General features: G+C 43.3%; 2 protein-coding genes across 3 annotated transcripts in view; one reads left to right on the top strand and one right to left on the bottom strand.

Annotated features, from left to right (window-relative positions):
* The window catches only part of TMTC3 (transmembrane O-mannosyltransferase targeting cadherins 3), a 43,098-nt gene extending 36,426 nt beyond the window's left edge, over positions 1–6,672 (bottom strand). Inside the window, exon 1 of one of the 2 annotated variants that reach the window (XM_056117326.1) lies at positions 6,581–6,672. The gene's annotated coding sequence lies outside the window, so the exon portion shown is untranslated. The remainder of the gene's footprint in view (positions 1–6,580) is intronic. The other variant, XM_056117335.1, reaches the window with a different exon arrangement.
* Positions 6,673–7,080: 408 nt separating this feature from the next.
* Positions 7,081–14,892, top strand: part of CEP290 (centrosomal protein 290) — a 115,151-nt gene continuing 107,339 nt past the window's right edge. The window contains exons 1-5 of the mRNA XM_056115489.1: positions 7,081–7,187; positions 7,847–7,976; positions 8,109–8,186; positions 9,544–9,613; positions 14,572–14,618. Of these exons, the coding sequence (XP_055971464.1) occupies positions 7,875–7,976; positions 8,109–8,186; positions 9,544–9,613; positions 14,572–14,618 (297 nt within the window). The 5' untranslated portion in view covers positions 7,081–7,187; positions 7,847–7,874. The remainder of the gene's footprint in view (positions 7,188–7,846; positions 7,977–8,108; positions 8,187–9,543; positions 9,614–14,571; positions 14,619–14,892) is intronic.

The raw sequence follows: 14,892 nt of genomic DNA, 5'->3' as shown, positions 1-14,892 counted from the left end.
GTGTGTCCCCAAATAAAGAAAAGCAATAGTACAATTGCAAAGGAACTTGGAAACAGAAAAACAGAAAAAGTTCTCTTAGTTTAATAGTTTTGTGATTAAATAGGCTCCAATAAGTGAAATTTACTGTATTTTTTCGTTATTCACACTGACTCCTAATAATTTTTTCAGTTTCCTCATGTCTAGAAAAAACAAGTGTCTTCTTGCTACTCATTATTCCTCTCCGTAAAATAAAGCAAAACATTAACCATGACCATGTTTTATTTTAAATGGGGAGACAGTAAGTTATTATTTTGATAAAGCAGCAAAAAGAGGGTGAAGTAATACTTAACGTACATAAGTTGCTTGGTACAAAGAACAAGGAAGTAATTATAAAAAGCAAATCTTTCTTGTGATTTTAATCAAATAAAAATGTTAATAAAACCACAGAGAAAAAGAAGGCAGCTCAGGAGAGAGCTCCTGTAGTAAGGGCATGAATAAAACAGTCACACAAATAAATCCCTTCACTGAAAATAGAAAATTTGGGGGCTAAAAATGGTGAGTTTCAGAAAGAACTTGAATTACATTTCTTGATTCAGTTAGGTGCAAGCATACTATAGAGTATTAAAATCTAGACCAGAGGTTTTCAAACTTATTCAGTAAATTATTCAGCATCCCCAGTGGAAACCTACCTTCTTAAAGCAAACAAAAAACAAAGACAGATCATTATCAGTTTCCCCGCTGTATCTGTCCCCATTGTCCAGCACAATAAAAAAAAAAAAACCCTCATTCTCTCCCCACAAAACAAACAAAAAAAACGAGGAAGGTTAACTGTTAACTAAGATTTGGGTTAAAAATCTTGCCTTCATTAGCAGCAAATTACTTAACTTCTATAAACTTGATAAACTAAACCTATATACATGTTTTCACTTTTTTAAATTAAGCTTATCTTTAGGGCACATTCCCTGAATTGTTGGGAACAGGAATGCGAAAAAAATAAGTGAGGAAGAGTGAGGTAGAAAGAATAAAAACAAAACAAGCAGCTATAGTAAAAGTTAGAGATGTAGTAAAAAAATAAGTTGTTGAATTGGAGGTGGTTTATGTGATAGAGCACATGTCTTGCATGTGAGGTCCTGGGTTTAATCCTTAGCACTGAATGGCCCCTGAAATACTGCTAGGGTGCGGCTGGTGAATGCCACAAGGACCCTTAGCACCCAGCCCCAAACTAAAAGGCCTGCACCTTAATGTCAAGTACCACTGGCCCCAGTCACCCCTACACTGCTGGGAGCAGCCCTATTAAAAAAATGTAAATTAGTAAGTTTGTGATCTAAGCATATATGTACTTAAGAAATATGGGATTTCACGTTTACCATCCACTGATAAAATGTGAAGTAAAAACAATAAAAAATTTGAAGCTGAAGAGATGTTATAGCAAGTACAGCACTTGCCTTGCTCGTGGCAGAACTGGGTTCAATTCTTGGTATCCCTAAGCCCAAGAGTGATTTCTTAGTGCAAAGACAGAGCCAGAAATCCTGAGCATCCTAGCGTGCCTTCCATCAGTCCAACTCTAAAGGCACTGAAAATTCAAGTTCTTGAGTAACTGATGTTATGAAATAATATACTGATACCAATACTGAAGTTCGAGCGGACTTTGGAAATAATGATTTCAGCAGGTCCTAAGAATGGGTAAAGCACGTTAAGCAGGTGCCCTTCAGTTCCAAAGAGCCTCTTCAGTCACACACTAAGTTTGAACAGAGCGCTTAACCTTTTCAAGTCTTAGTTTCTCAGCTGGAAGATGAAGTCAACATAAGTATCTAACCTCACAGGATTACTATGAAAATTAAGTGAGATAATGAAAAGCTATAGTAATCAAGACAGAATGGCATTTGTTTGGACAGAAAATACAGAGAATAAGAAGGTACTTGACTTGTGTGTAGGAGACCTGTTCAAAATCCAACACAGCATATCATCCTGGAAACCACCAGAAAGAGTGATTCCTAGTACAAAGGGGGAAGGATGTGGCTTAGAGGCAGAAGGTCTGCCTTGAACATGGGAGAACTTGGGTTCTACCCACACTTAATCACTTAACTTCCCATTAGTCATCGATTTGCTCGAGCGGGCGCCAGTAACGTCTCCATTTGTCCCTGTCACGTGCTAGTGTAGCCCAATGGCATCTGTTCGCTCCGGGAACATGAAGGGCCTCAAACCGATCATTCATGATCTTGACGAAGAAGTCTGACCATCTGGTAGGTGGGCGGCCATGCGGTTTTTTGACATCCCGCGGAATCCAGTCAGTAACAGCTCTAGTCCAGCAGTCGTCTTTAAATCTCATTACGTGACCAGCTCATCTGATTTTCGACACCTTGGCAAATGAGACAGCATCCCTGATTCTTGATCGTCGACGGATGTCAGAACTCCGGATTCTTTCTCTCATTTGAATGAAACGTGATATTCCAAGCATAGCTCTATTCTTCTTTGAGAGACCTGAATAGCATTCTCATCTTGTTTGTGTAGGGCCCAGGTCTCTGAGACATATGTTAATGCAGGAAGAACAGTGGAATCAAAGAGATGTGCCCGGAGCCGGAGGTTCTTCGTCCTCTTAGCTATTTCTTCGACGTTCTTGAAGGCGTTCCAAGCCACTCTCTTCCTCCTGCGCAGCTCGGGTGCCAAATCATTTGTCATGTTGACCTCTCGACCTAGGTACACATAGCTGTTGCATTCGGAGGTGGTAGTTCCATTGAGAGCTGTTTCTCATAAACATCGTCTTTGTAAGATTCAGCTGTCGTCCTACCTTTCCACACTCATGGTCAAAGTCGGCCAGCATTTGTGCCGCTTGGCTGATGTTTGGTGTTATTAAAACAATGTCATCAGCAAAGCGGAGGTGGTGTAGTTGCCGACCATCTATCTTCACTCCCATTCCTTCCCATTCCAGTCGTCGCATGATGTTATCGAGGGTGGCACTGAAGAGTTTTGGTGAAATGGTATCACCCTGCCTCACCCCTCTCTTGACATCAACGATCACTTCTTTGTAGAATGGTGAGATCCTGGTAGTGAATCCGCAATACAGCTCACGGAGGATCCTGATGTATTGGGCTTGAATGCCCTGATTGGCTAGGGCTTCAATGACCGCTTCCGTCTCAACAGAATCAAAGGCCTTCTTTAAATCAATGAACGTTAAACAGAGCAGCATCTTGAACTCCCGAGAAACCTCAATGAGCTTGGTTATCGTGTGGATATGGTCGATGGTGCTGAATCCTTTGAGGAACCTGGCTTGCTCGCATGGTTGTCCTTCATCTAGTGTTCTGCTAATCCTATTCAGGATGACTCGAGTGAACAGCTTGTAGATGACAGACAATAGGCAGATCGGGCGATAGTTGCCAATGTCATGGACGTCTCCCTTCTTGAACAGTAGTACGGTCCTGCTGATTTTCCATTGGGACGGAATCTTGCATTCAGACAGGTAGCGAGTGAAGAGCCGAGCCAGTATATTGATGAGTACTGACGGCAGGTTCTTCAGGTGTTCAGGTCTGACCTTGTCTGGGCCGGGTGCTGTTTGTTTCTTTACCGACGAAATGGCGTGTCGGATTTCGGAAGGGAGAACGTTGGGAATGACATATCCATCCTGTGGAATTTGGTATGTCGGCAAGTGGACATGGCTATCAAAGAGATTTGAGTAGAAGTCATGGATAATCTTCTTCATTGCCGTTCTGGAGGATGTGATAGATCCATCAGGACGTCGGAGGGCAGTCATCTTGGTCTTGTCGTTGGCGAAGGACAGGCAGGCGTTACGAATACTTTTCCCGGCTTCTGCCGCATCTACCAGTACTTCTGCTCTTCTCTCTTTGAGGTCTTCCTTGATCGCATCCCTGCACTGCTTTGCGAGCTCGGACGTTAGCTTGCGGTTGCCTGAGGCATGTGCCAAACCATGCTGGTGAATTAGCTCAATTTTCTACCCACAACACTTTAAAAATAACAACAACAACGACAACAACAACAACAACAAAAAACAACCAAATTAAGAAATCAAGCATATGCAAACAAAATGGTGCTTGGAAAACTAGAGAATCATGTGCAAAAAAATAAAAAGGGAGCCCTATCTCACAGATTCATTAAAAAAAAAATCAACTGAAAATGGATTACTTGAATATAGGATCCAGAACTAAATAAATCACAGCTTAATTTTGAATTGCGGCAAATAATGTTTGGATTTGAAACCAGAAGCAAAGGCAATAAAAACATACCCGAACAAAGGGATTACATCTAACAAGAAAAGCTGCACATAAAAGGAAGTCAGCAAAATGAAATTAAGAATAGGATAATGCAATCTACCAATCAGAAGACAACTGCAAGTTCCATGTCTGGTCACGGTCACGGTCCTCCTGTTGTTCATCGATTTGCTCCAGCGGGCCCAGTAACGTCTCCATTGGAGACTTTGTTGTTACTGTGTTTGGCCTATTGAATAGGTCCCGGGTAGCTTGCCAGGCTCTGCCGTGCGGGTGAGATACTGTCGGTAGCTTGCCGGGCTCTCCGAGTGGGGCGGAGGAATCGAACTCCGGTCGGCCATGTTGGCTGTGTGCAAGGCAAAAGCCCTACCGCTGTGCTATCACTCTGGCCTAGTTCCATGTCTAGGGATGGAGAAATGTACAGGAGGTAAGGCACATGGTTTATTAAGAACTGCAAAGGTAAGATTTCCTAAGGGCAGCAGATACCCGTTTAATCCCTAATACAGCAATACAGTCCACTAAGCACCACTGGGGGTCATTCCTGAGCACAGACCTAGGAGGAGCACCCAAGGATGTGGTACCTCCTCCAAATTTGTTTTTAGTTGTATATTTAATAGCGGCTAACACACATTCTTATGCAAGAAAAATAAAACAAGTGACACAATTACAATTAAATGGGCCGGGGGGCTGAGTACCCCTTTACCTTACAGTTGGAGGTGCACTGGTCTTGCAGGCAAAACCGGGTTTTATCCCTGGGCATCCCAGGTGATCCCCAAAGCAATACCAGAGGTGGTCAAACTTGAACACAGAGAGAGCCACAAGATCCCTGAGTAACATCCAATGCTCCCATCCAAAAATGATAAACAAAACAAAATACTTGGTCAGTGGATATTCTTCCCAAAAAGATGCACAGGGCCAGGGTTTAAGAGACGGGCAGCACTGAATCTTCAGGCACTAGTACTGACAAGAGTGCAGATCCCAGGACACCGGCACCATCTGAAAGGTACAGAGCGGAAGGCATACAGATTGCCCACAGGCTATGGAAAAGGTCATCAACAGCACAATCACCCAGAGATGCTAACACCAACAGTAAGGACAGTAACTGAACCATAGCAACGCGGTACACACCCACCAGGAAATACTACTCCACGGTGAAAAAGAATGGGCTCGTGCTGACTCGCCCAGTGAGAGCCTTGCCAATGAGAGCCTTGCCAATGCAACGGGGTGAGGCTGATCTCCTTCCTTCCAGGTGAGACCTCAGAAAAACCCGGTTAACTGAAGGATGAAACAAGAAGCACACTGGCCGAATGGGGCCCAAGATACCAAGGCACCGGAGAGCTTGGAGATAAGAATTGATGAAAGATGTTTACTATGGGACTGGAGCAATAGCACAGCGGGTAGGGCATTTGCCTTGCATGCGGCCGACCCGGGTTCGACTCCCAGCATCCCATATTGGTCCCCTGAGCTACCGCCAGGAGTAATCCCTGCGTGCGTGAGCCAAGAGCAACACCCCTGTGCATCGCCGGGTGTGACCCCAAAAATGCAAAAACAAAACATTTACTATGTTCAAAATTCCGGGAGCACAGCCTTGCACCTGGCTGACCCAGATCACTCAGTTCCCCAACACCCCACGTGATCCCTGAGCACAGAGCTCCGGACTCAGTCCAGAGCACCCCTCCCTCCCCACACCCCAACTACCAGCAAACCAAGATTCCCGCCAATCTGAGCCAGACTCGCGGGCTGGAAAAGCCAATGAGACGGGGGCGCTGACAGCTCCAGACTGTCCCCGAGAGGGTGGAGAGCGGCGGGACGGGCACGACTTGCCCAGACAAGAAACCGGGGACGCCGGTCCGCCACGGCGCCTTCCCTCCCCAACCCTCCCCGCGCTCGGCGACCGAGCACCGGGACAGGAGCAACCGCGACCCCTCGCCAGCCCGGGGAGGGAGAGGGGCAACAAGTTCTGCCCCGCAGCCCCCTCCCACCTCCACCCCCATCCCCCGTCTCCCTGCTCCTCCCATCGCACCCGCGCCAAAAGGGTCCGCAAGACTGAGGGCTCCACCCACGTCTACACTCACTAGTCGCCCCCCAAACCCACCATCGGGGCTGCGCGATCCCCTAGTCCAAGGGAGGCTGATTGCGATACTCCGCCCCCCTTGAAAAAAAATTTAAAAAAAAAAACAACTTTTCTTCTCCCAGAACGCCCCAGCCCGGGAGATAAAACGGTCGGCGGGACGCGGGTGTGTCTCGCCTCTCTCCGACCCGGGCCCGGGCCCTCCCACCTCCCCACACTGAGGTAAAAGCTGCTCGGGAACGCGGTCCGCTCCCCTCAACTCCTCCCCCGCCCCCGCCGCCGCCGCCGCCGCCCGTCAGCTCCACCTCACCTGAGAGCGTTCCGCCCGCTGGAAGCACTTAGGAAAACCTCAGGAACGGCGATCCCGAAAGCGACGCCACCGAAGACGAGGGCATGATCTAAGGCTCGCTCGGGTCACCCACTCCCCAAAGATGCGCTCCCCCCTCCCCACAGCCCGCCGCACCGCCTCGCGTTGCGCCGTGCAGGGCCGCCCGCCCGGGGGAAATCACTGCCTGCAGCCCGGCGAGGGTCGCAAGCTCGCGCACAGCACGCCGGGAACGGCCGCGCTCCCGTGCGCCCAGGCTCGGGTTCCCACGCCGCAGAAGCCTCCGGGCAGAGGTGCATGCTGGGAGTTGAAGTCCTCCTCTCGCGCCCTCCCGCGGGGCCGTGAACGTAAAGCATCTCCGCTCCGGTCGTAAATTGTAGGCGGCGGTCTTCCCTCTTCTCTCCCCGCCCCGCCCGCATCCGGGAACTCGGCCCGACGTTTCCCGGGGCGGGGAATGGTGTCGCCTAGCAGCCGGTCGCCGCTCTTACGGCTTAGGCTGCTTCGTGACCGGCTGGCTTGGCGGCATCCAGCATCCCGACGGTGACCCCACGCTGGCAAACTGGACAGGCGTGGTGGCGACAGAGCCGGCTCGGTGGGTGCGGTGGAGCGAGCGAGGAGATCCCGCCGGGCTCGATCTAGATGGGTGGTTCCTGCAGAGCCGGCGCCGCCAGTCCCTTCCCACGGCGAATCTGATTGTTTTTCAGCCTCAGGCCGCTAAAGCTGTAGCCCCCGTTTCCCGGCTCCCTGCTGGCCGTTCTCGGTCCATCTGCCTTCTCCAATTCAGGGCCGCTCTGAGTAGTCAAACTGCACCTACTTAAGTCGCTCGTTTCCGCTCCCTGAGCCCCCCCCCCCCCCACCAGTTTCTGATCCCCTCGGCTAGCAGCCTTCCAAGCACCCCCACGCCTGGCCCCTCTCGGATACCCTATCCGTGCGCTTTGGTGGTAAGGGGGTCTGGAGGAGGGAGTCAGTCTAGTTGGGATGCACTCGAGTGATCTGTCTTACTTAGATCAGGGATCTCTTCTAGATCACTTAGCCTCGCCAGTTATCTGCGGGTGTTTGCCAACTGCAGTAGTTTTAACCCAAGGCTATTTTGCATTATATATTGATCCACCTATGGGACCATAACTCTGTGCACGCTTTAGTTGCTGATCGCGGCCTCACCTGTTAAACACTGCACATTACTGTAAAAAAAAAAAACTGCAGTGCTGTTTTATTTTGAAAGCGCTATAATCCCCACTCGTTTTGTTACAGAAAGTAAAAGACAGCGAGAGGAGTCAAGATGCCACCTAATATAAACTGGAAAGAAATCATGAAAGTTGACCCAGATGACCTGCCGAGACAAGAAGAATTGGCCGATAATTTATTGGTTTCGTTATCCAAGGTGCTTAAATTGATAACTATACATACACACAACTACTATTTGTCTCTCAGATTATGGATATTTTTGAACTGGGAGAGTTCTTAGATTTTGAGAGTTATGAAAGTTAAAAAGTTGCTTTTTCTGTTTATTTAGGTGGAAGCAAATGAACTAAAAAATGAAAGTCAAGAAAATGTGATTCACCTTTTCAGAGTGACTCAGTCACTAATGAAGGTTTGTATTCAAGAGATTTTAATAGTAATAGCTTTGACTAGGAGAAGTTTAAAAATTCTTTATGTCTATGAAAGTACTTTGCATTTATTTCTCAGCCTTCCAAAACCAGAATTCTCAAATGTGAATTGACAGTTTTAATGTGCAACACATTGCCAGTTTTGTTCTAAAGTTCCTGAAAAAAAAATTTTATGTTAATTGTTAAAATAATCCTAGAATTATCTGAAAACAGCAGATTATTATAAGGTTTACAAGGAAAAGGGATTTAGATGTGAGAAGACCTAGTAACATGGCAAAGATGGAAGAGTCATTTTAAGTAAGTGGAAGTCCTGGTAAAATATTAAGATTAGAAATAAAAAAATGTGCCTATTATTAAATTTGAGATCAGTGCAGTGAGTTTATGGCACATTGTAGAGGAAGCTCTGTGTTCAGGGACCATATTTGGTGTCATGGGTCACAACTGGGGTCACCTGCATGCAAGGTAGGTGCTGCATCCCCTATACTATCTCACCTGAGTAAAAAGGTTTTAGTCACAATTGATACAAAAAAATGTGCATTTGGGCTGGAGCGATAGCACAGCGGTTGGGCGTTTGCCTTGCACGCAGCCAACATGGTTGACCCGAGTTCGATTCCTCCGCCCCTCTCGGAGAGCCCAGCAAGCTACCCAGAGTATCTCGCCTGCACGGCAGAGCCTGGCAAGGTCCCCGTGATGTATTCGATATGCTAAACACAGTAACAACAAAAGTCTCCAATGGAGACATCACTGGGCCCGCTCGAGCAAATCGATGATCAACCGGAGGGCCTTTACTTTACTTACTTTATGCATTTGGGGTCAGAATGATAGTAAACTGCAGACAGGGTGCTTGCTTGTGTGGAGGAGGCAGATCTGCTTTTGACCCTAAAATCCCATATGGTCCCCCAGGGACCCTCTTAGGAGTGATCATGAACACAGAATCAGGAGGAAGCCTTGAGTACCCGCCGTGCTTTACTACCCCGCCGTGCCCTCCCCCCGTGTGCCCCCCTCCAAGGAAAAAAAAAACACAAAAATATGACTTAGGAGAGTTAAGTTAGTTGTGTTAATAGGAGAAACTGAAGGGAATTGAAGATGTTTAAATATAGTACAAAGGAAGCGAGACATAAACGCATGCACTGAGAGAGTTGGATTATAAAGAATAGTGGAAAACATTAGAAAGGGAACAGTTGCATACTTGTTGGATATACAAGATGTGAGAGAAGAGAGATTCAGACTTAATATCTCCACATATCAGCTGTAGCAGGAAGTAAGGCGATAACAAAAGTCCTTCTTTTCTGTGCACATTCAAGTGTAAAGGCATATTGATTTTTTTTTTTAACTATTTAGATGAAAGCTCAAGAAGTAGAACTAGCTTTGGAAGAAGTTGAAAAAGCCGGTGAAGAACAAGCAAAATTTGGTAATTATCTGCAAAATATATGTTTATAAAGGTGTTAAGTGGTGGATTTATTTATTGAGTAATAGAAAACCCATTTTAATCTATGCATAAGTATATCATTTTATTGTAAAAAGTGAGGTCAATCATAAAATAATTGTTTTCTTATTATAATCCTGATGGAATCTTTTTTTATTGACCACCTTGAGATATGGGCTGGAGCGATAGCACAGCGGGTAGGGCGTTCACCTTACAAGCGGCCAACATGGCTGACCCGAGTTCGATTCCTCCGCCCCTCTCGGAGAGCCCGGCAAGCTACCGAGAGTATTGGATATGCCAGACACAGTAACAACAAAGTCTCCAATGGAGACGTTACTGGGCCCGCTCGAGCAAAGATCAACGGGAGGGCCTTTACTTACTTACTTACTTTACCTTGAGATATACAATTACACAGTTGCAAACTTTTTCATGATTTAGTTTCACTCACACAATGTTCCAACTCCCATCCCAACCAGTATATGTTTCCAACCACCAATGTCTCTCCTTTCCCTCCCCCATAGCCTGCCTCTTTTATTTTCTCTCTCTTTTTCTCTCACTTTTTCTCTTTTCTCCCCATTTTTTGCTTCTAGGCACTTGGTTACAATACTGTTATTGGTTGTTCTTGTCATTTTGATATGTGCCAGTCTCTGTGGTGTGAGATGGTATCTCATTGTTGTTTTGATTTGCATTTCCCTGGTAATTAGTGATGTGTATTGGGTAGAGCATTTTTTCATGTGCCTTTTGGATGTTGTATGAGAAGTTCCTTTGAGGAACTTTCTGTTCATCTCCCCATTTTTTGGTGGGATTGAATGTTTTTTCTTGTGAAGTTTCACCAGTGCCTTATATATTTCTGATATTAACCTCTTATCATATGTGTACTGGGTAGATAATTTCTCCCATTCCATGGGCTGTCTTTGCCTACTGGTAATTGTCTCCTTTGAGGTATAGAAGCTTCTTAGTTTAATATAGTCTCATTTGTTTATCTTTGTTTCCACTTGATCGGTGGTGTTTCGTCCTTGAAGATGGCTTTAACTTCAGTGTCAGGGAGAGTTCTGCCTACATTTTTCCCTAGATACCTCATCGATTCAGGTCTCATATCAAGGTTTTAATCCATTTATATTTGGCTTTTTACATGGCGTTAGAAAAATGACATTTTAATTTTTATTTGCATGTAGCTGATCACTTTTCCTGACACCACTTGTTGAAGAGGTTTTCCTTGTTCCACATCACATTTTTTGCTCCCTTATTGAAGATTAACTGATCATATAACTGAAGGTCTGTGCAAAGATACACAACTCTCATTCCTCTGATCTGAGGGTCTGTCTTTATTCCAGTATTATACTGTTTTAAATACTACCACTTTGTAGTAAAGTTTGATACTTGAGAAAGTGATGCCTCCCATCTTCTTTACCCCGAGGACCGATTTAGCTATTGGGCTGAGTTATGGGATATTGTTCCATATGAAAGTCAGGAGTACTTGATATATTTCTTTAAAAAATGGTGTTGGTATCCTTATAAGGACTGCATTGAATTTATACAGTGCCTTGGGAAATACTGCATTTTAATGATGTTAATTCTCCCAATCCATGAGCAGGTGATGGGTTTCAATTTTCTTGTGTCCTCTTTTATTTCTTGAAGTAGTGTTTTGTAGTTTTCTTTGTAAAGGTCTTTTACCTCTTAATTAAGCTGATTCTGAGGTACTTGATTTTCTGAGAAACAGTTGTGAATGGGACTTTTTAAATTATCTTTTCTTTCATTTTTTGTGTAAGGAAAGCCATAGACTTTTGCATATTAATTTTGTAGCTTGCCACTTTGCTACAGATTTGAAACAAATAGATTTGAAACAAATCTATTGTTTCTAGAAGATTTGTTTGTAGAGTCATTAGGATTTCCTAAATATAGTACCATGTCATCTGCAAATAGTGAGAGCTTGGCTTCTTCCTTTCCTAAGTGGATATCCTTCATATCTTTTTCTTGCCTAATTGCTATATCCAGTAGAAGTGGTGAGACATTTGTTTTGTGCCTGATCATAGAGAGAAGGCATTTAGTCTTTTCCCATTGAATATTATGTTTGCTGTGGGCTTGGAGTAAATGGCTTTGACTATATTGAGGAAAGTTCCTTCAATTTTCATTTCATTGAGTGTTTTTATTATGAATGGGTGCTGGATCTTGTCAATTGCATTCTGTGAATCTATTGATATAATCATATTTTTTTTCTTTTGTTGATATAGTTTATTATGTTGGTTGACTTGTTCATGTTAAACCATCCTTGCATTCCTGGGATAAATCCTACTTGGTCATGATGTTTGATCTTTTGATGAATTTTTGGTTTCTATGCTAGTATTTTGTTGAGTATCTTTGCATCTGTATTCTTCAAGGATATTGGTTTCATTTATTTATTTATTTATTTATTTATTTTGTGATGTCTGTCTGCTTTGGTATCAGGGTGATGCTTGCTTTATAGAAACATTGGGAGATTTCTGTTTCTTCAGTTTCCTGGAAGAGCCTGAATAGGATTGGCAGTAGGTCCTCTTTAAATTTTTGAAATAACTCACTGGTGAATGCATCTGGGCTTTTTGTTTTGGGGAAGACCTTTTATTACCATATCAATCTCCTCAATAGTGACAGGTCTCTTCATGTATTCCAGATCATCTTGGTTCAGCCTTGGAATGTTAGAGGATTATAAGAATTTATCCATTTCTTCTAAGGTCTCTCTTTTTGTGACATAACGATTCCCAAAGTAATCTCTGGTGATTCTTTGAATTTCTGTCATGTCTCTTATATGTCCACCATTTCATTTCTGATTTGGTTTATTAGGATCCTCTCTCTCTTTCTTTGTTAATCTTACCAGGGGCTTATCAATCTTGTAAATTTTTTTTAAAGAACCAGTTTTTGGCGTCATTGATTTTTTTTTTTTGATTCATTTGTTTCTGCCCTAATTTTTGTTCTTTTTTTTCTCCTTCCTGCTTTGGTCTCTTTTTATTGGTCATTTTCTGGTTTCTCAAGCCATGCAGCTAAGTTATTTATGTGGCCTTTTCTTCCTTCCTGATGAATGCTTTCAGAGCTGTAAACTTTCCTCTTATCACCACTTTTGCTGTGTCCCACAAGTTCTGATGGCTAGTGTCCTCATTCTTGTTTGTTTCTAGGAATCTTTTGAGTCCTTTTTGATTTCCTCTCTGACCCACTGTTTGTTCATTATCCAATGTAGTGAGCTGTTTAGTTTCCAGATTTTGATTTAATTCCCCATTTCTGTTTGTGATCTAATTTCAGTGTACCATGGTCTAAAAAGATAGTTGATATGATTTCTATCCTCGAAATTAGTATGGCCACCCCGGCCTTCTTGGGAGAGTTATTTGCTTGACAGATGTCTTCCTACCTTTTACTTTGAATCTGTGTTTGCTCTGAGTATTCAAATATATTTCATGCAGGCAACAAATTGTTGGATTCAGTTGTTAAATCCTTTTGCAACTCTGTCTCTTAATTGGTACATTTAGGCTATTGGTATTGACAGATACTATTGATATGGAGTTTTGTGACATATTTCTGTAGAAATTTGGTATGTTTGTATGGTTTGTCTTGTCTTAAAGTAGCCCCTCCAGTTCTTCTTTTAAAGTTGATTTTGAGTCTATGAAGTTCCCTAAGCTGTTCTTTTTTTTCCCATGAAATTCTGTGTCATCTTTCAAATCTGAGTGAGAGTCTGGCTGAGTAAAGTATGCTTGGTGAGATACTGATTTCATTGCTTCCCCCTCTCCCCCATATCCCATCATTAACCTTGGGTCTGGACAGTCTCATTTGATAGTTCTGCTGTAAATCTTCGGGTTGCTCCTATATATGTAATTTCCTTCTTCGATCTTGCTCCTTTAATTATTTTATCTCTCTTTATAGTTCTCATCATTCTGACTAAGATATGCCTTGGTGTGTTTTTATTTGTATCTCTTTTTGCTGCCCCTCAGGCTTCCTGGATCTGGATGCCTATGTTCTCCAGCCCTGGGAAGTTTTCTGCAAGGATGCCTTTGACTCTTACTTCATTGTGGCTGCCTTCTTGTCCCTCTGGGAAATCCAAAGATTCTTAGTTGTTCCTCTTGAATTCATCCCAAAGTTCTCTGCTGTTGATTTATTTTGAGATCGTTTCCCATCTTCTACCATTGAGGTTTTCTGCATCTCATCCTGAGCTCACTGAATCTCTCCTCAACTGCTGTTGCTCCACTCTTGAGGCCTCCAATTGAGTTTTTCATTTCACCTATGAAATTTTTTAATTCTTACATTTCTGCTTGTATTTTTCTCATTATTGCTCTCATATCCTCCTTTGTTTTATTGGCTGTCCATTCCAGTGTTATTTCTTTGAGCTCATTAAACGTTCTCAACATTTTCTTTCTGCAATCTTTCTCAGAGGAGTAAATATAGATAGGTATTAATTGTTCAGGATTCTATCGTTGTTAACTTCCCATGGTAGGGTTCTGTGCTATCCCCCTATGGCTCCTGTGGTAGTTGGGGTTGGTTCTTTCCAACACACTATCAGCATATTCCCAGCTACCAGGGAGGACTTTGAAGGAGCTCAGTAGGTGGTGATCTTTTCTTTCCCCACTTGAAGATATTCCAGTCCAGTTTAGTGTTTGTTTGTAATCGGGTAGTGCTGATCAAGGAATTTCATTCTTTGGCTTGAACTTACTGCTACCCTGTGATTACTATTCACTGATTACTATTCACTGTTTTCAGTCCTGCCAGGTCCCACTGTGGTGCTCATATGGGGATTTTAGTCCAGCTGGCTCAATCCGGTCACTGTAGGCCCGCTGGGCTGTTTGTAGAAAAAGTGGGGAGTTCAGAAGGTGCCCCACTTCATGAGGGAATCTTTTTAAAATAATTCTAAAGCACTACCTTATTGAAACTTATTTAAAAAATTGTTCAAAGAAAATTTAATCAATTAAAACATTTATTTTTAACAGAAAACCAGTTAAAAACTAAAGTAATGAAGTTGGAAAATGAACTGGAGGTATGTCCTTTTCTATTTGTTAGTAATTGTTTTATATTTGTTTTGTAATTGTTGGTTTCACGGTTTTGAATTATTTTAAAGATTTTTGATAACTATGAAGAAAAGTGTGAATGAGAATATTGTGTTTAGAATTATTTGTTCACCATATTACTTTATATGCCTATTATCTACCATAGATTCTACTATGGCTTGACCGTCTAATTTGAACAAAATAAAAGCATTGAAAGCCTCATGGTCCGTATATCCTTTGGGGTACCCAACTAGCAACTGGGGA

Source organism: Sorex fumeus, unplaced genomic scaffold (genome assembly GCF_029834395.1).
Source record: "Sorex fumeus unplaced genomic scaffold, SorFum_2.1 ptg000003l, whole genome shotgun sequence".
Lineage (NCBI taxonomy): Eukaryota > Metazoa > Chordata > Mammalia > Eulipotyphla > Soricidae > Sorex > Sorex fumeus.
The sequence above is the reverse complement of the archived record's forward strand: the minus strand, read 5'-3'. Positions and strand labels throughout refer to the sequence as shown.